Genomic DNA, 26322 nt, shown 5'->3' on the forward strand with positions numbered 1-26322 from the left:
GTTATCTATGTGTAGTGTCGGGAAGTGGCTTGCAATGGGGATTGGGGCCCTAAGAGGCTGCCTGGAGTAACCCATTGTAAGTTGTTTTAACAAGTGAAAACATCTCACCTAAATACTGACTTAAATGAACCTAATAAGATAATTGTATGTTCTCTCCCATGCCTTGAGTGCTAGTACAGGCTAGGATGGGGTAGAGAGAACGCTTGGTTATGACCTTGCATTCCGCAGTATGCCTCGTCAGTACGAGAGGATACTAGTGGCCGCAGGAATCACTAGGGACCCGGGATTCCTAAGGGATTGCTCGGGTAACTTCTACGTGACTTTTGTGATGACACTTTCCCGCTTGCATAGCAGGTTTCCTACGTGTCTTTGTGGTGCCTCTGGGTCTAGATGTCGTTCTATGTTGGAACCTTTGAGTTAGTATACTTTTAGGATTTCTCAGACTTAGAGAGTACTTGTGTTTTGTGTTTTGATACCTTGTTTGGGACTTGAGACTATCTCCTCAGCGCGGTGGGAGTGGACCATTTAGGTTCCACACGGTCGGGTGGTAGTGCTTTTTACTCTTACCATTAAGATCCGTCTGTGGTCACCGTGGCTGGAGCTTTCTTGGTTGACATTTACCTTCACTATGTTCTTGGATTATTAGGATGGATAGTTAGATTTTATGATAGATGTTTTATCATTATGGATGTATGGATGTATCAGGTATGTTATTAGTTTCATTTATTTTACTGTACTTTGTATCATGGATTTGAGGATGATGTATCTTTATCTTTACATATGTATATTCTTTTAAGCCTTTCATACCCTGTGACATGTACAGTGGATGATTGAGCATTCTGAATTAAATTGCCAAGAGGCATTTGGAACAAATGTATATTATGGACATTGGACTTTCTGATTATTCTTTCATATGTATGTGGTAGTTGTTAGACTTAGAATTCATTAAATTTAAATGTGACTCAACGTCTTGGGATCCTTAAGGTGTAACTTGTGATGTATGTTTGTTGATGATTACATGTTATTGCTTCCGCTACTATGTGTTTGATGTGTATGTTATACTTTCTTACTTTAAAAAAAAAAAAAATGTTTTGCAAACTTAGTGAAACTTTAGGTTAATTCTTTTGGATCCCTTGGCGGGGCGTTACACAACCATTTCCTTCCAATATGGCGATCTTACCAAATTGAAAGGAAGACCATTGGCATAAAGACAACGTGCAACTTTGTAGATGAAGGTGATGGAGCTCAAATATTCTTGCAAAATTTTGACCTCCGTTTAAGTAATAATACCAAAGTTTCAAGGGGATGAAGTATTGTCATATAAAGACTATGAAGTTATACACTTTGTTGTACTTGAATGGTGTGCATTTAATGAGAGGTCAGTGAAAGTCAGTTAGAAAAAGAACATAAGTGATAACTATGCCTTCTGGCATGTTCAAATCTGATTACTGACTACAGAATACATTATGAGTATTTCATTTCCCACATTAGAACACGAGATACATAGATCAAAGTATGATACAGTTAAAGAACAATGCCACACTGAATATGCATGTGTATGGTTTAGTGAATTTATACTACCAATGCATACTCCAAAAGGCAGATTCTTCAAATGCCAATGCACAGATCTCCATTCAGGAACTCTTCCAGCGTTATCTACCAAAATATATCTCAGGCCTGCACTATTCACTCTAGATAATGCCCAGCCTCAGTAATCTTGTTGCAGCTTCCTAATGATTGAACTTCATTGAGATTTAGGAAGGATAATCATGATGATACACAACATGTGATCATATAAAGAGATCATGAACTTGTCCAGCTTATCATTTTTTAATGTAACGTGAAGACAGAGAGAGTAGGAGACCAGACCAAAGGATGTAACTCCAAACATCACAGATCTGTTCCATCTATATTTATCAGCTATGCATGGTTCTGTTGGGTCTAAGTACAGCACCCAGCCAGCCACATAATATCTAAAGATTTACCGTGTTCTGATTTCAGACCAAGTGCAAGTACTTTCAGCTATGTAAAACACCGCAAGGACAAACTGCATAGATGGAGACAGAATGTTGGTTTCTACCTGATGGTGGCAAAGATTATTAATACCAAAAATCAAACTCAGAAGCTATCTAATATGCTGATTTGATGGTGAGATTATGAAATACAAAGGACAGATTATTTCTAGTGAATGGTGCCCAAAGTCTGGCTATTATTAACAGTGGTCTATGAAGAATTGCATATATAACACAAGGAATGATGGGCCCGATGATGGTTAATTCTTGAATGCTGATAAAGGTCTCCAGTCAGAGCTTCTTCCCAAATAGTACTCCAAAACGAAGCTACAGGAAGTCAAGTTATGCCTGAACAATGAAGAAAGTAAATGATAAAATAAACAAAGTATATCTATGAAGGGCAGAAAGCGATTGCAGTTGGTAAAATTTTAAAGATCGATAATATAAGCTTCCATGTCCAAAACGGCATTTATAGACTTTATACACATTTAGAAAAATCATTGAAATAAACTGAAACAAATGATAAATAATTATCATATACTTGAGCGGTGACCATCTGCGTAACAAAGTGATATGACATGTAAGCACACAATATGAATCATGTCACCTCATGGAGTTTGGAGTAAATAAATTTTATTGAATTGAGGCTGTTGATAAGTCAAAAATATCCAGAGCCCAAAGGAAGGAAGACACGAGGACATTGGTTGCCTTTTGTGTTATACACAATACTCTTTCCTTTTCACCCGACTACTACCACTGATCTTATTGTAGTGCCTGCCCTAGTTTACATTTTTCTAGATACATGGCTGCTATCATGGCTGAACTTTGTTAGGTCAGTTTTATGTTCATGGTTAGTAGCATTGTTTTGAGACTATCAGATATTGTGCTATGGATTCAGTGATATATGATGAGATTACTTAGACTCTACATTTCATGTATGCACGATGATTATTACATTATTTTCGGTTATTGATGATGATTAGTTAGATGGTTTATTATCACATGTGTTTTCTTATGGATACTCACCCCATACTTGCATGTGTATGGTGTGTTTACTGCATAGGTTAATTAAGAAATGCACACAGATAATGAACACGAACAGCAGCACTCATTAGATTATATTCGCATATGCCAGAACATTACATTATGCTTCATAAGATAAGATGAATGATGATTTACAATGATCCCAGACGGGATATAAATACTATCCGCCGAACCTTCCCGAAGGAGTCCGTCGGCCACAAATATTATGTCCGCTACAAACTATTTACCCATCGGCTACAAAAACACCGATGACAATCACTCCGTCGGCTACAGAAACACCAACGACAATCCAGTCGGCTGACACCATCCCCCCCAAAAAGAAAAGTCGTCTCCTGACGACTAACAAAATTAGGAGACAACTTACAAACAACAAAAGAAATACTAAAGAGAAGGAGGAGGCGTCCTAGAAGAGTGCTGCTAGTGACGCAACTCATACACCTGCTCTGTCCTGATGCGCAGATCTGTTTGAATTTGAGAATTAACCTCCACGGCCTCCTTCAGAAGAAGCACGACATCCATAGCCTACCTCCTGGCTAACTGCAAACTCGTGCTCAGCCGCATCCTTATCCCGGACAGCCGCTTCCGCATCTCGCCTAGCCATGTCCCTATCCTGCACTACAGCTGCCATGTTCCTCAATAGTGCTGCCCGCTTTGCTGGCCATGTTGCCTGCTGGTCGGTCAAATTGGCGGCTAACTTTTCTCTTGCCTCCCTCTCAACCGCCAGAGATCTCTGAGATGCAACATTGTCCACTGCCCTGTCCGCCTCCGCGTGCCGCCAAGCATAGTAAACCTCCTTATACAATCCTACAATCTCATGTGCCAGCTTCATGAGTGGAGTGTCACTGGGTCCCAACTCCGGCTCAGTGGCCCAATCTACCAACATCTCTGGTGTCTCAACCGCCAGCCAACCTCTATCCACAAAACAAGTCTGAAATCATTGAGGACAGACCCCACAAATATACGCTCCGATCAAATGCCACTCTCTCCACCGAGTCAGAGCCTGAATTGCCATATCGTGTCCCTTCTTCAACATAGACTTCATAGTCCTGAGGTAGTCCCTGCACCTGTCCTCATCCGATTCGTAATCCTCCTTGGCGAAGTCCTCCAATGACCATTCTGCATCACTATTCTCCTCCTCATCAGCAGGAGCCATGCCCACATCCGATGTCGCCTCTTCTGTTGTCGGTGCAACCACGGCATGTGGCATTCCCTCCTCCTGAGGTTGAGGCTCTGGTACTGTCGATGATGTTCCTAAACGCCTGGGAGACTGGATGGACGGACCTCGCTTGACAAGAGTGAGTCAGAATTGCTGCCTCAAAAACATACTAGCTCTATCCATCACCTCCGGTTGCTCTGACTGCACGAGCTCCATGCTCTCCTCCTGCTGTACTGGCTGCAGTACTGGCTGGGCTAACTTGGTTGGCTCAATCTCTACTAATAAGGATGACGAAACCGTGACAACTGCATCACAATCAATGACATCCAAACGAACCTGAGGCTCAAGCTCTGATGGTGGCAAGTGTGCTCCTGTGAGACTGCGATTGTAACGACATCTGCTTGTGAAACTTGCTTCGGTGGTACAACTGGAATCACCTCCGCTTCAACCGTCGACAATATCTCGGTGACTGTCCGCGAGACATCTGTCACTGTCTGTGGGAGAACCTCTGTTGCTGTCTGTGGGGCCATCTCCATCACTGCTCGTGGGGCAACCTCTGCCACCGTCGGAGGGGTCATCACAACCGGGGCATGGCGCTGGCCAAATGGGGGAATGACTGTTGTGCAGTTAGTCAAGTGTGACGAAGTTGACAGCTAAGGAGGGGTAAAGAATGTTGCCTCACCGCCAACTTCTGCCGAAGTGCTTTCCTCTTCTTCCACAGACTCAACCCCATCATTCTCCAAAGTGTCCTCCCGTCCATTGTCTGTATCTCCAGAAGTGTCTAGTCCTCGGAGTACTCTCTTCTAACCCGCTGCTATTCCACCTATATCCAAATGGCGCCAATAGAATATGGGAGGCTCCCCGTCTGCCAACTTGCCCCTCGGAGAAGCCTCAAAATCATCCAGTGGTATCTGGCTAGCTGCAGCCTCCAGGAACAGCGCAATGGCATGGTGTGGCATAAAAAATGTTCGGTGCTGAAGCGTCATAAATTCCTCCATCCTGTCGGCAAGTACTGAGGCCCAATCATATACCATACCCTGCATGATGCCATTCATGAATACCACCTGGGGCAACACTATATCTGAAGCTCAAGTGGCACCTATCAACCTGCTCTTGATGACGTCCATGATGCACCGCCAGTGACCCTCTCGAATAAAGTCCCTGCGAAGCCCTCTGCACTTTGACCCTTGGACCGCTGCGTCCCTCTCCATGGGTGTAAGATCCCGGCATACTAGATCTATCCAATGCTCCTTCTGTTCCCGTGAGAGTTTGTGGTTCTTGATCTCCACTTTCTTATCATCCGAGCTAGGGATGCCGAAAACCCTAGTGAAATCCCTAGGTTTAAAAGACACCGTCATCTGCTGCTTCTTGTACATGAATGTACTTGTTCTGCTCCGCAGGCTATATGTCTTTATCATGGTGCGCAATACTGATTCGAACAACCGAATGGAGAAGATGGGAAGCTGGATGGCCCAATGTACCTGTGCCTGTATCAGAATCTACTTAATCTGGTCTGCCTCCAGGGTCTCCTGCCACCACCTCCGGCATTCGCTCCCATTAAGACCCTCGAACTGGACGGTGAGATAAGTGAGTTCCTCCTTGACCTTCTACTTCTTGCTACTGCAACTCGAGGGGCCTGCAACTTGAATCCCCGAGGCCAAAACTCTTGAATTCTTTTCCATATTTGCCGCCAGTTGACTCTTCCACGGCTTCCGTTTGCCTGCTGATTCCTTGCAAAATTGGCTTATTTCTCCTTATATATGTTTCCTCCGTCCGTTACAAAGAATCCTCCCCCATGGAAGGGGCAAAAGAATATGCCTTAACAAGGACACCTATGTCGAGGAAGGATACCGTGGAACAAATTTTGATCAGCAATCCTTCCGCAATGAGAACATGGCATAGCCTCAGCCTCTGGGGTTTCGATCCTTGGCAACAATCACAAATGGATGCATTCAGTACAAATTTCATGCGAAAAGAAGAGTTGCGAAAGGAAGAGCACCAACAGGAACTACACAGCACGCCTATGAAGCAGGGCAGAAAGCGAGGTTGCGAAGAGTTTAGGGCTCATCAAGGTTCGATCTCGAGAAGAATGTGGCCAGCCAGTATAGCTCAACTCCTTCCGTTGCTTTTGTTTTCCGTGGCCAGGTTCTGTGCAGAACTCCGACAATACCTCTGGCTTAATATTTCTTTTTCTCCCACGGAAGCTTACAACAACTAAAACTGTGAACATTCACCCATCCGCAGACTGGAAAGAGATCTTCGCAAGGCACTTAATCTGGGAAAATGACCACAGTAGTGAATCCGCGGTAAGCACAAAATATCCAAAGGGAAGGCGAAGAATGTCCACGGGAAAACACCACCATCCATCTTTTGGTTACAAGGACTACATCTATCGGAGGACCGTTGGAAAGTTTTGATAGCGAAATCTCCCCGTTCACTTGTGACACACAATCCGAGTGCTAGACATGACCTCGCCCTTATTATGACTTTCCAAATCACCATAGAGACACATTGGAACAACAACCGCTATCGAACAACTCCCGAATTTGTGCCCGATGAGGTTGCCAGGAGAGGTCTTTGAAGGTCCCCCGTATTGCAATCAAAACAGAAAGTCCGCGGGAAAACAACGCAAGTCCGCGAAAAAAAGAAGGCAAAAACAACAGAAGCCGTCCACGGAAAGGAGAAGACGCCGGAGGAAAAGGAAGACACCTGTAGAACCATGCCCGCGGGGGAAGGGAGTCTGCGGGAATAGGGGTCCATGGGCACCTGCAAAAATGTGCCCGCGAGACAGCTTGTCCACGAAGCAACATTTCGCGGGGTGGGCCCACGGACACACTTTTACTTACTGATTTTTTAAAATTTTTTTAAAAATTTTTGTTAATAATTTATTTTTATTTTTCTTTTTAATTTTAATTTTAATTTTTTTTATTGATAATACAGAGGTTCGTCAATTATGCATCGACGCATCGCGGTTGTTTAACAATGACGACGGCGAAGGACTCATGCAAGCCTTGGGCAACGACGACCGCGACGACAACACCTTTCTAGCTCGATATATTTTCAATTTGGATCCATTAACCGCTTGAGGCACCTCCTGTCCGTCCAAGGTCAATAGTTTGATTGCTCCATTGTCGCCAACTTCTCGGATCTAGTATGGTCCGACCCATCGTACCTTGAACTTCCCTGGTTTTATTTGATTGCGACCGTCGTATTTCAATACGAACTGTCTCAGCTGGAATCTGCTATGTTTCAAATGCTTATCATGCCAAACCTTGCGTCTGTTCTGTGTGACTTTTGTCGCCCACTGCGCCAACAATCGCTTCTCCTCCAGCTTATTCAAATTATTTAGCCGCTCCCGTAAACTTTCCTCGTCATCCAGCTTGTTTTCCAATGCTATCCACAGGCTCGGGATCATGAATTCCGCTGGTACTACCACTTCCTATCCAAACATTAACTAGAATGTTGTGTGCCTTGTCGTCACCTTGTACGCCGTATGGTAAACCCACAGGGCGGCGAGTAAGTTTTCCTCCCAATCTGCACCTTCAACCGCACAGGATTTGTAGATGATGGATACCAAGATTTTATTGGTAGCCTCAACCTGCCCGTTTGCTCTTGGATAGTATGGACTCGACAGCAAATGATAAATCTTGAACTCAGTGGTGAGCAGTCGAATGACATGATTAACAAAATGACCTCCCCTATCCCTTGTTAATTGCAATGGAATTCCATACCTGGTAATGATTTGTTCATAAATAAACTTTGCAATGGTGATGGCCGAGTTATCTGGTAACGCCCGTGCCTCCGCCCACTTGGTCAAGTACTCCGTTGCAACGATGATGTACTGGCACCGTCAAGTCTTGCTCACCCTCAGGGGTCCAATGAAATCTAATCCCCATCGCTCAAAAAGTTCCTGCGCATGGGAGGGGTTAAGTGGCATGAAATCTCTCTTCAGCAGCTTCTCGGCCCGTTGGCAAGTCTCACATCTGACGACCCATTCCCGCGCATCGTTGTACACCGTCGGCCACCAGAGACTTGCAAGTAATATCTTCCGCGCAGTGGTGTCGGGTCCCATGTGTCCGCCCGCGAGGCCCTCATGTGCTTCTTTTAACACCTGCGGTATCTCCTCTTCCAACACACACCGCCGTAGAATATGGTCCAGCCCCATTTTGTAGAGCAATCCGTTGATCAATTGAAAGGTACAGCTCCTGATTATCAACTTGCGCCTTTCACTTGGTGGCATCCCAGTGGGAAATTGTCCTGTTGACAGGTACTCGCCAATACTCCTGTACCATTCCGGCAGAACCCCAATCTGAAATAGCTGCGCGTCAGGAAAGTCGTCATTCACACCCTTCGCTGGTTCCCCTATTTTGATCCACGACATGTGGTCGGCGCTGACATGTTTCTTTCCTAGCCGGACAATGATTTTGAAAGTAAATTCCTGCAACAGGAGTAGCCATCTGCTAATCCTCCTTTGGATGACAGGTTTATTAATCATGTATAACAGGGCCTGGTGATCAACATAGAACACAAACAACGTAGAGAGCAAATAATGACGGAATTTTTGCACAGCATAGACCATTCCCAACGCTTCTCTTTCAGTTGTGCTGTAGTTTTGCTCGGCCTTTGATAACAATCGACCGGCAAAATATATCGGGTGATCCAATCCGTGGTTACCTGTCTGTGCTAGGGTCGTGCCAATCGCATAGTTGGAGGCATCCACATGAACATGAAACTCTTTATTCTAGTCTGGATATGCCAAGATGGGTGTCGTAGCCAATTGTACCTTTAGCCCTTCAAATGCCTCGTTCTGCTCTTTATCCCATCTAAATGATTCTTCCTTGCAGGTTAACCTATCTAACAATTGGGACACCTTGGCAAAATTTTTAATAAATATCCTGTAATAACCCATATGCCCGAGAAAAGACTTTACCTCCATCACATTAGTAGATGGTTGCATTTCAAGAATGACCCTCACCTTGTCGAGGTCCGTCTTTAACCCTTCCTTACAAACAATGTGTCCGAGCAGTCTTCCGTGCGAAACCATGAATCTGCACTTCTTGGGATTCAACACTAGCCGCGCTCTGCGACATCTCTCCATGCATTCACCAAGTGTTGCCTGGGGTCCGTCCTCCATGCTAAATATTGACCAATCATCCAGGAAGGCTTTGAAGTTTCACACGGACATCCTGTCAAAGATATGTAGTATAATCCGTTGGAATGTGGCCGGCGCGTTACACAACCCAAATGGCATCTGGTTGTACGCGTAGACCCCATCTTTGACGAGAAACGTTGTCTTCAACTTATCCTCCTCCGCCATAGAGATCTGATTGTATCCGGAGAACCCGTCCATAAAGGAGTAAATTTCATGTCCCGCGACCTCCTCCAGAATGTTGTCTGTGAATGGAATCAGAAAAGGATCCTTGATCATGACTGCTTTCAGGCATCTGAAATCGACGCATATCCGGATCTGAGTAGTATCCTTTTTCAATGAGATGACTATCAACGACACCCATTCGCTGGTCTGCACCTTGAAGATAATGCCAACTTCCAACATCTGGTTGATTTCCTCCATAACCCATGCCGCATAGTTCTTGTTCATCCTATAGGGTCGCTTTCGTACAGGTATGACTCCTTCCATCCGCAAGGTGCGGTGCACACATAATTCCGACAGTACTTCCTTGAGGTCCTTGTATGTCCATGCAAACACATCCTTGTATTCCAGAAGTATTTTGAATGCCGCAACTTTAAGTACTGGATCCCAGTTATCTTCGACTAGTATGTTCTTCGACTCTGCCTCATCCCCTAAATTCATTGTTTGCAGCATAGCTTCATTATACTTGATTGTCTCCCCTTCATTGAATGCATAGGCGGGTGAAACATCCAACGGTGCCTCCCCCTCCTTTACTAAAGTAAACTCCTTCGGATATTCGTTCACTCTCGGGCCTTCCTCAATCGACAAAACATTGTAGCTGTGAAATAATTCATAGTCCATTTGCCAGTGGTAGAGACCGTTGACCGAATCCATATCGTCATCCGTTGATCCCCCGTCCAATTGCAGGACTCCCTCCTGATCCAATTCCATCCGTTGTCTGTCTTCATCCTCCTCTTCCTCAAAATCTGATGACAGGGTCTCTTCCCCTACCATTTGGGTATTCAAATCAATGACAAATCGACAGCCTTTACTTTCCAGTGATAAAGTGTTGTTCTTCCAGTCGTGTCAAGCTCTCGCTTTGATAAGCCACCCGCAGCCCAGGATGGCATCGTATCCTTTTCTCTTCAATGGAATCACCACAAAATCCATCAAGAACGGCTGAGTGCCAATTGTCACCAGCTGTGCCATGAGAATACCCAGCGGTTTAATACCATGTTGATCGGTTGTCAACAACTAAAATCTCGGAGGCCACAATGTCGGCTGTCCAAGCTTCCTCCAAGTTTCTTCTGGCAATACATTTATGGTGGACCCTCCGTCAACTATTGTGTCCGTGAGAACGTCCGAGAATCCCTATCTCGATGACTGCAAGGTGTCGTCCGGATGTCAGCGCCAGCAACATCTAATCTTCTCTGCCTTCAGCAATCTCCTTTTCCTCCCTCGACTTGGTTCTCTCGGTGACTTTTCCTTCCCTCGACTTGGTTCTCCCGGTGATTTGGGAAGTGGCGTAATGTTTGAGAGAGCAGATCGGAGTTGAGGCATGGTGAGAAGCAAATCATTTATCTTTACTGGTACCTCCGTCTGCAAAATTTGTCGTACTATGCTTTGTTCCGCGGAATTCCTCGTTGAAGTGCCGGTGGTGTCCTGAGGTGTTGCCGCTTGGGATACTTTTTCAACCTCCACTCGTGCTTCCATAAATTTCTTTTTTTCTTCGGCGGGATCTAGGTATTCTTTTGCTTGTTTCCGCGTGATTGCCAGAACTTCTTCCTCATCTGTCTCGACAGTGATCAAGTTCACTTCGGATTTTGGACACTTGGAGTCATCGTGATCACCGGGTCCGCACCATCGACACAATAATTGAGGTGTATTTGCCCTTGGACACTCCCGCGCAAAATGCCCCCACAAGTTACATGCACAGCATTGAATAATCGGCCGTCCATTTGCATCATATTGGATTCGGCTTCTGCTCATATTGTTGTTGTTATTGTTTGCATTGTTATTGTTGTTTTGTCCACGTCGATTATTCCTATATCCTCTGGATGTAGCACCGGCGGTATTCGTGTTTCCGCTACTACTCGACGAGGAAGTTTCCTGTGCAAGAAGCACCTGCGGAGATCCTCTGATTTTCATGTTAAAGGGGCATTCCTTTGTTGAGTGGCCCATGATTTGACATATGTCATAGAATTGATTCTTTGGACAGGATCCTTTAGTATGACCGTCGGTCTTGCACTCCATGCACCACAACTCACTACTTTTTGGCTCCTTCTGCATGTTTTTAAACTCCATCATGCGGATCATATCCTTCTGTAGGGCATGAACCTTCTTGCTACTGCCTTCATCGTCACTGCTATCTTCACCGGAAGGCTCGTCGTCATCAGAATCAGAGGAACTAGTCTTCTTCTTCTTTGTCTTGTGCTCACTTTCAAGATTCAATGCTCTATTATAGGCTTCTTTGTATGACGACGGCGACACAATTTTCATTTTCTTCCGCAGGTTAGGGCGTAGGCCTTCCACGAACCACCTTTTTTGAAGTCCGTCCACCAGCTTATTTTCCATTTTGTTTATCAAATCTTTCAATTTCCTGGTGTAAACGCAGACAGTTTCATTCTTTCCTTGCTTGGTATTGAAGATCTCTGCTACAATTTCATTATCGTCACGCAACAGTTGAAATTCGGCCAGAAACTCCTTTTTAATGTTATTCCAACTGTCCAATTTCTGCGGATCTGTACTAGTAAACTAGTCAATTGCTACTCCTCGTAGGGTGGCCAGAAATTGCCTCATCCAGTCATCTTCATCAGTTATCCCATTTGCCCTCTAGATCGTTTCACATGTTTTGCAGTGTCGAATGGGATCGGTCGTACCATCGCCATCGAACTTTGGCAGTTTCTCTTTTGGTCCCACCATCACAATTGGTTTTTGTAAACAGGCGTTGCTCGGTCCTGCAACACCGGTGGTCTGCACTCGCACACTGGCGGGCTGGTCTCCCACACCGGCGGACTGCACTTTCACACCGGCGGACTGTTCTCCCACACCGGCGAACTGTTCTCTCACATCGTCAGACTCAACAGTTACGAACCTTGGTGAAGAAGGGTGTTCTGAAGTTGTCCCCTGCGGAAGTATATCCTGAACGAAGAGTTCACTCCATGCTCTTGCTCCGTCGGCACTCCGAGCCGTGCGAGTCAATGCTCTTCTGTCTGAATTCTCTTCCCTTGGCGAACACAAATTCAAAAACTCCTCCCGTGCTTCTTCCACCAATTCCACCCACTACTAAGTCTCCTCCAACAATGCCTCCACACTCCTGTTTCCATCGGCAATCTTCTGGAATCTCCTTTGACTGTCTGCCTGCTGTGCCAGAATTAAATTTTCTTGTCTAGTATGAATTCCATCTTTTCCCTTGGCCTTATTTCGATCCTTGTCAAGCTGATTTGGCATTAATCTTCATTCCTCCCACCTTCCAGATTCATAAGGCAACGGCGCCAAATGTTTACCACATAGGTTAATGATGCAGGAGCATCCAGAGGTATAAGGGCAATCCTGTGTCGCCCAAAAAAAATGTACTTAGACTTAGTTTCTGTTTCATGTGTTTTTATTTTTGGACACCCATTTGGGTCAAATAAAGGTTCCAACTCTAACAGTTCAACTATCAGTGTGCTAGAAAATCCCGAAAAAATAGGAGCATGCAATTTGGCCATCATTTTGGTGACCTAGAAAGTGTGAATTGGCCAGATGAATGTAATTGTGATTTAGAGCATTCCAGAAAAAGAATCAGGTCAAAAGGCTCCACGGTTTGAAAGTTATTGCAGTTTTTCGTGTTTTGGAGAACTCCTAAGAATGTTTCAAAGTTAGGTTAGGGGCATTAAATGACCTCGAAAAGGGCTGAAAAATGGGGGACGAGCGAAGCTTGTCCATATGGCTATAGAGCGCTTCGAGAGCTTTTCGAAAATGTAAACGGTTCGTCAATTGGAGCTACGGTTCAAAAGTTATGCCTCCCAGAAGTTCGGTTACCGTTTCTGGATTCTTCTAGATTTGCACCAACTTCTAACGCAGCTTCTGGAACCTTCTATTTGGTCGGTGGATGCCTACTAGCACTTTCTAGAATGTACTCCTAGTCCTTAACCCTCCGGGGTCTATTTAAGGAGATTTCTAGCATTGTAAAAAAGCAGTTCGGAGTGGAGTTTGAGAGAGGTACTGAAAGGAGAAACTATCTCCAGATTTATGCTATTGTAAGCCCTTAGAGCATGTCTTGAAGTTTATTTTCTCTGTACTGTTTGTACTAGCTTATTTTCTCAGTTAATACAATTTCCCTTTTCTGTTGTGTTATTTTGTTCTTGGGTTGTGTCCCCATCAATTAATTAAGAAATGCACACAGATAATGAACACGAACAACAGAACTCATTAGATTATATTCACATATGCCAGAACATTACATTATCCTTCATAAGATAAGATGAATGATGATTTACAATGATCCTAGATGGGATATAAATACTATTCGCCGAACCTTCTCGAAGGAGTCCGTCAGCCACAAATATTATGTCCGCTACAAACTATTTACCCGTCGGCTACAAAAACACGGACGACAATCCAGTCGACTGACATGGTGTGCATGTTTGTTCTCTTTTTGTATGGCGTTTCTGATGTGGTTAAGGAAGGGAGTCGTAATCACCTGCTAGTCGGGATCTACACGATGCACCACTTCCTGCCATTGCCTATTTAGCTTAGCATATATATATATATATCTATATATATATATATATTGTATGTACATGCATGGATTTTATGCAGGTTGCAAGTACTGGGTATCGACTTCCCTGAATTGCTAGGATAAGCGTACCCTATCGCACTATCTCAGTGGTAAGAGAGGGGAGATAAATTCTCAAGTCCAAATCCTAAACCCTTAAACCATTTGTCCTACAGAGGTAGGGCAAATATCTGAGATGTCTTACCCACCGAATGCGTCGGATGATATAATTCGTGATTTTTAACCCCTTACACTGATTTTGTGTGGATTGTTCTATGATGGGTTTTCATATTTTATTTTGGAGGTCTATGGTGAATTTTCTATTAAGTCTAAAATTAAAAGATTTAATTAATAATTTCATTATTTTGGAAAAATTAATATAATGTTATGATATTTTGATATTTTGATTTTAATTAAGTGAGAAATTAATTGAGTAAAAGGATAAAATAAAAGAAATTAGAATTAATAATAATAAAAGTAATAATAAAATAATAAATAAATAATAATAATATTAATAATAAAAGAATTAAAATAAAAATCATAAGTCTACCTAGGAGTAAGCACACCTCTTGAATGCACGTATGTCGACAATGCAGGAGTTAGTGCACAAATTAAGCACATGGTATCTACAACCTTGTGACTCATCTAGAAGGTTGGAAAAGACTCGTGCTTAGTTGTCAATGCTTATCTCATCTTCTGGTTGTTTCTAGAGACATTCTAAGTGTTTCCTAAGAGGTCCTTATATTCATGCACTCCTAGAAGCTCGGAGAGCGTGTTTTGGGTGGATCCGCAAATGTTGGAGAAGGAAGGAGCTTGCTTTGCAAATTCTGAGGAGAAGTGAATTAGCATCAGTGTCCAAGTAGACACTTGTAATTCTACCTATGTTATTTCCGCTTCTTGCACTTCCTGTCTTCTTCGTGTCTTCTGAATGCTTTCTGAGGATTCCATGCATGAATGTTTTAGCTATATTTAGTCTTGTTGTGAATATTTAATTTTCTGTACGAGAAACCCCCACATGCGTAGATCTGAGGAATCTATGGGACTAGGGTTTAACATGTTTATAAGCAAATCTATTAGAAGGAATAAAAGATAATAAAAAATTTAAAAGGGGGTACGCTGTATTTATATCTCAAATTTGAGCTTGATCTGAATGTGTATATATGTAAACTTTTTTTTAAAAAAATTGCTGTACAATTTCGTAAGTAAAATTATAAAAGAGTTTATATTAAATATGGGTAAAAATTTTAGTTAAAATATTTGGGAGGGACAGACCTGTACCCCAATGACCTCATGCGTGGCAGAAGGAGTAAATTTGCAGGTACCTACGTATCGTAGTGTACCTACGATAGGAATCGTTGTTTGTTTTTTAAAAAAGCTTTATAAAAAAATATATATTAAAATAAGGATGGGAGGGGGGTTTTTACCCCACCCCATCCCCTCCTTTTTAAGTCCACCGGCAGCCACGAACCTGCTATCGCAGGTACTATGACTGCTGTTGCAGGCCCTACGACAAAGGTAGGCTGCACGGCACTGCCATATATAATGGCGGTGCGAGTATAATTAAACTCGCCCTTCTTTTTTTTATATACATTGATGTTGCTATGAATCGATCATTCATAACTCAATTTCTTTTATTAAGAATTTATATTATTAAATATTAATAATTTTTATATATTAATTGTTATATATATTAATAATTTTTATATATTAATTGTTATATATATTAATAATTATTAAATATTATTATATAATTATTATAAAGGAAATTTGATTATTTCTTTTAACAATTAAATATCTAACGATCCACTAATGGATAGTTTACTAATATAAATTTAACTTAGTTATTTAGACATTAATATAAATTAAATTTAAATAAATAAAGCTAATTTGCTCAAGGATGGAAGATAGATAATGGTGAGAAAATTTTGTATTCGTCCATGTTATATTTTCAATGTGTCCTTGAGACATGATGGGGTTCGTTACTTAAATAACGTATATTCCTAGAACATTTAGAAAATTGAATTCTAAGAGTTATAGGGAGAAACTTTTATCTATCAAAAAACAAGCACATGGGTTAGAGAAAAAAACATATAAACGTTCCCTCACTTGACATTTAAATCCGAAATGAAAACTGGAACCCCATATTTCATTAAACCAAGTTATTTTAAACAAACCAAAACATGTGCTTGCATTTTGCGTTTTCTCTAGGCTATCTGTTTTGAGTTTTTGGGTTGACTAGATTGTTGACCAGTTATAGGACGTCTACCAAAGACTTAGGGGTTATGATTGTGATGTCATGATGATGTCTTTTGTTCTCGATCTTTTTAAACCCAACCATGGTTATGATATGGTATGCTCTATGGTGTGTGTGTGGTTTACTGATTGATATTGTTTCCAGTCTTCTTGTGTAAGCTGTGACATATGTAACCATTTATGAGTATCGATCAGTTGTATTTGGATTATTTTCCAGTCACCTTGAAGGGATTGAATTGTTTATCTGCTCTTGATGATGTCATATTGTGACATGTTTTGACTCGACCATTTTGGAGTCTTCAATCAGTATTATTATTTGCTTGATATGCCTTTTGGTTGCTTGATGAGAACCAATGGATATTGTGATTTTCATTGATACCTTCAGTTGACAATAGAGAACTGTTGAGGTCATGATTATCTATGGATGTATTCCAGTTGCTCATGGAGATTTGATGTTCTTATTGTGGATTATCTTTTGGTATTTTTCTAATCGCTTGTATAGGACTATGGTGATTTTGTGATTTATGATTCCATGAGCCTAGGGTAGGTTATCTACTTGTAGTGTCAGGAAGTGGCTTGCAATGGGGGCCGGGGCCCTAAGTGGCTGCTAGGGTAACTCATTGTAAGTTGTTTTAATAAGTGAAAACATTATACCTAATACTGACTTAAATGAACCTAATAAGATAATTGTTTGTTCTCGCCCATGCCTTAAGTGCTAGTACAGACTAGGATGGGAGTAGAGAGAATGCTTGGTTGCGACCTTGCATTCTGTAGTATGCCTCATCAGTATGAGAGGATACTAGTGGCCGGATAGGGATCACTACGAGGCCGGGGTCTATAGAGAGACTACCAGGGTAACTCTAGCGTGATCCGTGCAATGACACTTTCCTGCTTGCATAGTAGGTTTCCTACATGTCTTTGTTGTGCCTCTGGGATTAGATGTCGGTTTATGTTGGAACTTTTGAGTTAGTGTACTTTTAGGATTCCTGGACTTAGAAAGTATTTGTGATATGTGATTTGATAGCCTGTTTGGAACTTGAGATTATCTCCTCAGCGCGGTGGGAGTGGACCATTTAGGTTCCACGCGATCGGGTGGTAGTTCTTTTTCACTCTTACCATTTGAGATCCGTCTGAGACACCGTGGCTAATGCATTCTTTGTTGGCATCTATCCTCATTCTGTTCTTGGATTATGATGGTGGACACGTACCCTTATATTGATGATTAGCATATGTTAGATGATGTTATCTTATGCTTTATTTTGCATGAATAGATTTCCTATGTACAAGTTGTAGTATGTTAAATTCTTTCTGCATATGATGTAGTATGTTTTAGGAGTGACATTCCTACTATGATAATACTGATGATCTCTTCGGTGACTTGGGATGTTACGCACGGAAGGATGGCTAGGGCCCACGATGGTCTAATGATGTTATTTACAGTTGGGAGGAACCGTGCACTTAGTTATGTTTGTGATGTATGGTTTATACTTTACGATGAATGTTTATATTTTCTATGATGATGTTCATGTATGGTATTTGGTTTCATTTACTTTATTGCACTTGCATCATGGATTTAGAATAGGATGATGTACTTTATTTTCACACATATATTCTTTTGTGTCTTTCATACCCTATGACATGTATAGTGGATGATTGAGCATTCTGAAATGTAATTTACTAAGGGACATTTGGAACCAAAGTATATTGTTTTAAGAATGTTGGACTTTTCATTATTATTTCATGTGGATGTGGTATTAGATGGAATTAATAATAGTTACTTAAAAGTGATTCAACATTAAGGGATCCTTAAAGAATGTAACTTGTTATGTATGTTTATGTACACTTTCAGTTAAATGTTGTTATTATTTCCGCTACTACGATATGAATGGTTTTACTTTCATATTTCAAAAAAAAAAAAAAAATGCTACCAAATTTAGTGAAACTTTAGGTTGATTCTTTGGATCCCTTAGCGGGGTGTTACACTTACACTAAGGATGAAGTTGTGCTTAGACCATTGGATCATACTCAGGGTTGCGGGAGGCACCATTCTCATTCATCTGAATTTTGCTTCTTTTCTTTCAACGGAGAAATATGAAGACAATCGTGCCGGTGAAATGGTATTCGAAAAATAAACTTAGCAACTATCTTGAAAGAAGAATATCAATTTAATTTACGACATAGTATATTGTTTTCAAGAAGTTCTCACACTACAAGGTTAAAGACTCACATATAATCAAGTAGTTGAAGTTAAAAGTCAAATTTTAAAAAGAAGACAATACAATTTAATTGTTAGTAATGAAACGACATAAACTTTAGACTTCGAAAGTCACTTCCCTTGTCAAAAAGGATATAAATAGAACTTATTTCATTTTACAACCAAAGGAATAAGAATCAACGTATGTGAAGACAGATCAGAACACTTTATATTCTCTCAAAAAGGAGCATTTTTATATTTTATATTATTGTATGGAGGAATAAGGGGCTCATTATGATTTTGTAATAAAAATTACATTATTTTATTTTTAAAATAAAATAAAATGTCTTTTGTTTATTCTTAAATGTCGTGGAGATTTAAACTACAGGCGAATTGTCATTCATAATTATATTTTAGAATTCTGTACATGATTTTGATATCAGATAAGTGGACATGGTCAATTAGCATTTTAGATTTGATCATCATAGGTGTTGCGAAATATTAAATTGTTTCCGTACCTCTGTCCAGTTTGTCTCCTCAACGGAGTTAAAATTCAATCTGGACTAATTTAAGATTGCATCATAATTGGTCTATCGCATCTAGATTATTGAAATTGTTGGCAGTATAAGTGCATTGAACATTATGAAGTTGTACGTTTTAGTTCCCCGAAGTTGACTCTATCGTCCGGATTAACAAAGCATTGGCCTTTTGTTATTAAAGTCAGAAAATCTATATATATTCCTTGTGCAAGCATCAAATTCATTATTAACAAAATTTATACAAAACATTCAATTATTATCTAGCATCCAGTTTCAGTTTTATCGAGTTCGAGGACCTTGCCAGTCGAAGAACTCCAAGTTTTCGCTATAGAAAAACCTTGAACCGGACAATCAGCATTCAAGGAGAAGGTCTACCCGCCTAGGTGTAGTAGAGCCTAAAGTGCAAGGGAATCGAGATGTATTCCCGTTTGTTGGCCAGAACTAATTGAGAAGTCCTATCGGAGAAGTGGCAGGTTCTTGGATTTCCAACCTGCGGTTTTGGGAACCAACAAAAGGTATGTACAAACTTGTTTTTAATTTGCTCACTAAACGATCAGCAACCTCTTGTTCTTTTATAAATCCGGCTAACTATGCATCGCTTAACCTTTTTCCATCTTTGCTTCCCTTGCACAATGTTATTCCTTTACCAGTAGGGCCCATAAAATGAGCTTTGACCCGAGAATATGAGTTGTTGAATGGTTTACTATGACATACATTGCCTTTCCAAATGTATGACCCACCTCCTAAAACCTGTGATAATCTTGTGGTGTGTCTCCATAATGGAGATGCCACATCAATATTGAAGTTATCACTTCGTTCAGCTTGCCCTGCTACTGAACTTTGACTACTAGTGGTGACCATTCTTGCACAATAGAAACTATGAATCTAATAAGAAAATAGAAAAAATTAACATAGAAATGTTTTAAAAACTATGAACATGAAACATACAAGTGCAAATATACAATACAAAAATACTAAAAAAAGATAGCGAAACTTTCTTCATTTCTTTAAAAAAAAATTACAAAAAATCTAGAAAACATTCTTTCAAAACTTGAAAAAATCATGAACATCTTAAAAAAAACTCATTAAAAAAGCTCATGAAATGGATCAAATGCTTACCTTAGATGCTTAATCATCCTTTGTGGAAGCTCAATAGATACCCTACGAATGATTCTCTTCAGCAGCTAATAATCAGCATACATCTTATCGTATGGAGAGCAAAAACCAGACCTTGGAAAATAAATCAGAAAATCATTGGTGGGCAATGAGTCCCAAGATTGGGTTTTGGATGGACATGCAGCTACCTTGGAAGAAGTATGGGAAGATGCTATCATATCAGCAGCTTCTATCTTACCAATTGAGCAATCCGTTGAGATGCTTAGTAGTAGTGCCTAGGATGTCAATGTGTGCGGTGATGATAGCACACATGTTGATCATGAGGTGAGTGTTGAGAATACAACATCATATCATATTGCATATTTTGATATGAAAAGTTTGCATGGAAGTCACAAGTTTCAGGGTACTCATCATTTGGTTGGGCAACTTAAGGTTAACGACAACATGATTGCAATAACCATAGGGCACTTTGATGTTGCTAGTAAGATGTTGACTATATTTGGTTATGGTACTCCTATGTCAAATGAGCATAGTAATAGTGGTCTTTCTCTTACAAAGTTTCACACTTTGAGAAGCTATTTGAATAATGAAACAAAACTTTTTATAGTTACTGGTTGATAAATACTATCTTCTCAAGTGGGATTGTACTTGCTATGATGTGTAAAAGAGAAAGGAGGTGATTAATGAGCTCACTCATGAGATGGAGGTGACTATGGATTCATTAAAGAGTGCCAAGTTGGCCCTTTATGAGTCACAATGACAATTGGAGGAGCTTACTGTGGAATTGAGTTTGACACAGTCTTCACCAGCTACAACTACAGTCTTGCTCCTACACAAGTTGTCTTAAGACAACTGTGCGTAATGTGTATTAAGTCTTGGCAGCCTGTCATGATGTAAAACAAGTCTAAAAATTAAAGGTTAGATGACTCATAAAAATAAATAGAAATTTGAAAATACATTTAAAAAACAGAACTACCTTCAACAACTCCAATTTGAATAATATCTTGATGATGGCTTGTGACACATTACAAATGATTGTTCTTTATGAGCATTTGTGCTTCTCTCTTGTATACTAATTTGTGTTATTTTGGTTTTGTAACATATGCATTCATGGTAAATATCTGTTAATTTGCACTAATTTATTAGGTTATTCTTCTTTTTATATTCTAAAGATCGATGCTTGCTTAGTGCGAGAATAGGTTTAGTTTCCATATTTAAGAGACTTGGCAAGGTTGGGGCTAATTATTTTGCAAGAAAGTTTCCCAAAAACCCAATATACTCCTCTTGAATATTCAAATGATCTGGACATTACATTTTTTTGAAGGAAATATTTTTTCTCTCTAGGGTTTTGTATTTACATTTTTTGAATATGGGTGTTTACCATATTCCAGTAATCATGGTGGCTTTTTCATAAATTCCATAGCATCCATATTAAGTTAGAGTGTATTTAGGTCAAAAGGACCCTGCCAATGACAAACAATCTATGCCGATCTTTTTTAATATCAAGTTGAGTGAGTGTAAAAATTATGCCCACATGAACCTTCCGTTACTGAATGAGCTATGCTACAATTTTTATTGTTGTTTACTATGACTTGGGCAATGTTTTTAGGGCCAACCATCCAAATGGATTGTATGAGCATTTTGGTAATGACTGTTGTATCCTTCAATTACTCCTCACAACCTACTACCTTCAAAAATATTGCCCCTGTAGAGGCATTGCAATGACATTTATAATCTTTTTTCCCAATCCTTCCATCTAATATGATAGAACTCAAGTTTTACACTATGTATGCTTTAAATAATGTTTCTATAGAAACTTTCTCCTTGGCCAATAAGGTAGCCCACAACTTTTCATACCTAGGACTAATGTAACAAGAAAGTGCATTGGCAATTGTTGTCATCAAAGCCCACCAATATGGTGATCTAACAAGGTTTAAAGAAATCCTATTGCCATAAATGAAAGTGTTCTCATCTCCAACCTCTCTCATATCATTCTTGAAGGCCTTTATGAATGTACACCTTTAATAGGAAAGAAAAAAGGTATTCTCTTCTCAAGAAGATGATGGTATGATAGGGGAGGATATAGGCTTGCCCATTGTGTTAAGCCAGAATGAGCTTTTTGCAATCCTTTCTTGGAACTTGTAAATATCCATTTTTTTGCCCATTTCAACATCCTTGGAAAACGCCCAACTTTCTTACAGAGTGGCAACTTTGTCTTAAAGTAATTTTGGCAGTGGCAGAGAGTTCCTAGACCCAAGTTGAATACAATGGTAAGTCTAAAGTTATGTCGCATGCATCACAATGATATTAGTGAGTGTTCTTGACAATATGCATAAGTGTAATCTATTTGTGGAATTATAAATCCAGATTTAGTGCTTATAAAAAGGTGTGTGTCTCATTAACTCCAGAAATCAGTAACTCACCTGTTCTTGCTTGAAAGCCTTACAATTTGGCTCACAAGAATGATTGATGCAGCTTTGCAGTGGAAAGAAAGCAGTGCCTGCAACAATTCAAAAACATACATCAACATGGATAAAAGCATTTATCTAAATTATTTTTTAGCGGATGAAAAGTATGCATCACTTCACAGAAAATCTAGAAAGGTTAAATGCCTATCCAGTAATGCAATATAAACCTCATGCCATTACAATAAAGTCCAACTCTTAGCTGAAAAACAACAATTGCATACTTCTATGAACAGTTGTATTAACATAATGATAAATGCAAAAGTCTTTAATCTGACAAGGACTATTTCTTCCATTGCCAAGAGATGAATGGTTAAATGTAGTAAAGTGGATAGCTGTGTTATGAAATTCAAGAACAGAGATTTCTGGTTTGAATGAAGAGATTCTTACATGCAAAATGGAACTGCCATTGGATTTGAACTACGACAGAAAATACTCGCCATCAATTCAGTTCACCTCTCGTAAATGTGTTTTAGTTTTAATCATATAAGCATATCAAGTTAATTGCTCAAAATAAAGAAATCATCAATGAAGCATAAATAACATCACACCAAATTGAAGTTTATAATTATTGCACCACTTTGGTCACCAAAAAATATGGACAAACTTTAAAAAATCAATATCTACAAGAGTGTATCAACGAGATGACAGCACCAGGGAAGATTTGACATATCACATGTATTCTACATTATGTTGAATTACATCATAGAAATAGTTGGTTAGCTTGTGGGAAACTTGGTTTACTCTCACTGGACCTATGCACCAAAAATCTAAAAACTAGAACAATCAGGCAAAACTTGCAAGTACTTTTGATAATTCAAACCTCTTTACATCACATAATAATTACCTTAGACAATGAAACAAGAATCATGTAGGAAAACAATATTTCTACAGAAAATCATCCCGGCTAGAAATAGTTGGTTAGCTTGTGGGAAACTTGGTTTACTCTCACTGGACCTATGCACCAAAAATCTAAAAACAAGAACAATCAGACAAAACTTGCAACTACTTTTGTTAATTTAAACCTCTTAACATCACATAATAATTACCTTAGACAATCAAACAAGAATCATGTAGGAAAACAAAATTTCTACAGAAAATCATCCCGGCTTCAATCCAAGGGGTATACTTTGAAATCCTTGTTTAAAAATGCTCTGGTCTACTGCACATACTATTTGAAATACTCACAACAAAGTTTCATTGGAGTCTTCCAAAGGCACTAATCTTGAAGCCCAAGTAATAGCATTGAAAAGATATATTTGCAGATAGAATGCCAACATTTGATTTTTATAGAATCTCTAGTTTATGTAAACATTCCATTTTTGTTAGACATCATACAAGAGATCCTATGTAGACCATCCAAGACACATCCAATTAGAGTGTCATCGCCACTTGTGATCTCTTACTGTGTGTTTCCCACAATTGAACTCATATAGTTTACTGTTATGTTAGACACTGTTTGCATGATTCTGTGCATACATGATGTAACAGTAACACTCGTTAAATATGAGTCTATTTATCTTCCGTGAAAGTTCTTTATATATATGTCTATCTTCTCTCTTCTCTTAAAGAGTAAAGGAAATATACCAAACTACAATGTGCCAAGAAAAGATATAATAATCAAAAGAAACAAACAATAAAAAAACTCACAAATGGAATAGAAACTTAGCATATATCTATATCCACTGCAGTGTAATATTTGGCTTTGTGAAGGATTTGGCATGTATGATTTGTGTTGCTCATGGCTTCCATATGGAGCACAGATTAAGGAAGATATGACAGAAATAGGTTCTCATCCTTTGAATGGTGTGAGGAATGTTAAATATTAACAATGATATTCACACTGGTCTGAGAAGTGCAGACCACACCTTAACCTTCTCCTTTTATACCATACATTAGGCATTATATACACAACTCTTGACAAATAGATGGGCGGCAATCCTTGGCAGTAATGTTATGTACTAACTATAACTAATTGTTATGTTAGTTAACATTCTTGCTATCTCCTTCACAGGCGCCGATTTCTACAAGTAAAATATGGACCGGCCTAGAGAGGGTCATGTCCCTTTAAGGGACATGCCCTTTGGTCTTGGTATAAGGGGTGGTTGTTATTGTAGTTCAAGGACACACAAAAACATTAAAGTCTGCTCCTTAGAACATACTGCCCTATACGAATTACTGCAGAGATAAACAAGTTTCAGAATAACATTTAATATTCTGAAAATTACATTCTACATTCAAAAAGAAAGAAGAAGATCAAAACATCAACAAATAAAAGATATTATTTCAGATCTCAACCTATAAAATTTGCAGAAACTTTACATGGTATTAGAGCTCTGGTAGTCGAACCTAGGCTCTGCAAATTAATTAATCAAACTTGATATATATCTAGCATCATTCTCCTATCTTTAATGGCATACACAATCAGACCCGAAGGCGGGTTTGATGGAAAAGAACACTTTGATACTTGGAAATTCAGAATCACGATGAATCTTGAAGAAAATGATGTAAAACAATTTGTTGATTCAGCATCCAAACAACCTAATGTTGAACCTCATAAAACTATTTGAAGTAAAGGAAATACAAAAGCCATTCAAATCATATTGGAGTGAAAAATGATATTGTACCTATGCTAGCGAAACATCAGACAACATTTGATATAATGAATGCATTATTAAATGCATATGACACCAACAATGCAACTAAAGTTCTCGCATTGAAAAGACAACTAAATCACATACAAATAAAGAAAGGAGAATCGATGAATTCTTACTTCCTAAGGGTTGCCAATCTAAGAGATAAACTTGGAAGTATAGGAACTATCATTAGTGACACATAACTAACATTGATGGCTATAGATGGATACCAGATTGATGGAAAACATTTGCACAAGGAGTAAGTGCGAGAGACAAACTTCCTAACTTCAATAGACTTAAAGGAGATTACCTTCAGGACGAATCCAGAAAAATTAAGAATGGAGGAAAATTGAAAACAGTAAATGAATAACTTCATGTTGTTAATACAAATTCCTATAAAGGCAAGAAGAAGCATTTCAAGAAGAAATCAAAAGAATGACAAACCTATGAAACATCTATCCAAAATAAAATGCTTCAAATGCGAAAAGTTTGAACACTACAGATCTAATTGCCCTCAGAATTCTAAACAGCAAGTGAACTGTAAAAACATTATGAAGGAAGAAGATAACTATGATCTTGAGAATCATGTATTGTATTCAGCGATATCAAATGAAGTCTCAAGTAAAGCATGGGTGATTGATAGTGGATCATCTCGACATATTTCAGGATACAAAGAAGCACTAGACTTTATATCAAAAAAGGTTAATTGCGAAGTCACCATCGATGATAATTGAACACATTCCATCAAAGGAATTGAAAATTGCACCTCGAAACTAAAGTCAGGTAATTCTCTTATTCTCAAAGGAGTACTCTTTATACACGAAATAAAAAGAAATCTAATCTCGGTTACAACACTTGAAGATGATGGACATAATGTTGCATTCATGGATGGTAAAGTCATAACTTAGGCTAAGAACTCCTCAATTAAGAAAAAAAAATTGATTGGTCAAAGAAAAGGGTATTTGTATGAATAACTTAGAACCCAGTCAAACTATTCAAGCCTTAATTCATGAAGCT

General features: G+C 39.6%; 1 protein-coding gene across 3 annotated transcripts in view; it reads right to left on the reverse strand.

The window, feature by feature from the left end:
- ATXR2 (histone-lysine N-methyltransferase ATXR2) overlaps positions 1-26322 on the reverse strand; it is a 250198-nt gene that overhangs the window by 25870 nt on the left and 198006 nt on the right. For all 3 annotated transcript variants that reach the window (XM_089825371.1, XM_089825370.1, XM_089825372.1), the window contains one exon: positions 22628-22704. In XM_089825371.1, coding sequence (XP_089681497.1) covers positions 22628-22704 — 77 coding nt within the window. The remainder of the gene's footprint in view (positions 1-22627; positions 22705-26322) is intronic.

The sequence above is a fragment of the Cupressus sempervirens genome, chromosome 4 (assembly GCF_028749045.1).
Source record: "Cupressus sempervirens isolate cs-2001-9-10 chromosome 4, ASM2874904v1, whole genome shotgun sequence".
NCBI lineage: Eukaryota > Viridiplantae > Streptophyta > Pinopsida > Cupressales > Cupressaceae > Cupressus > Cupressus sempervirens.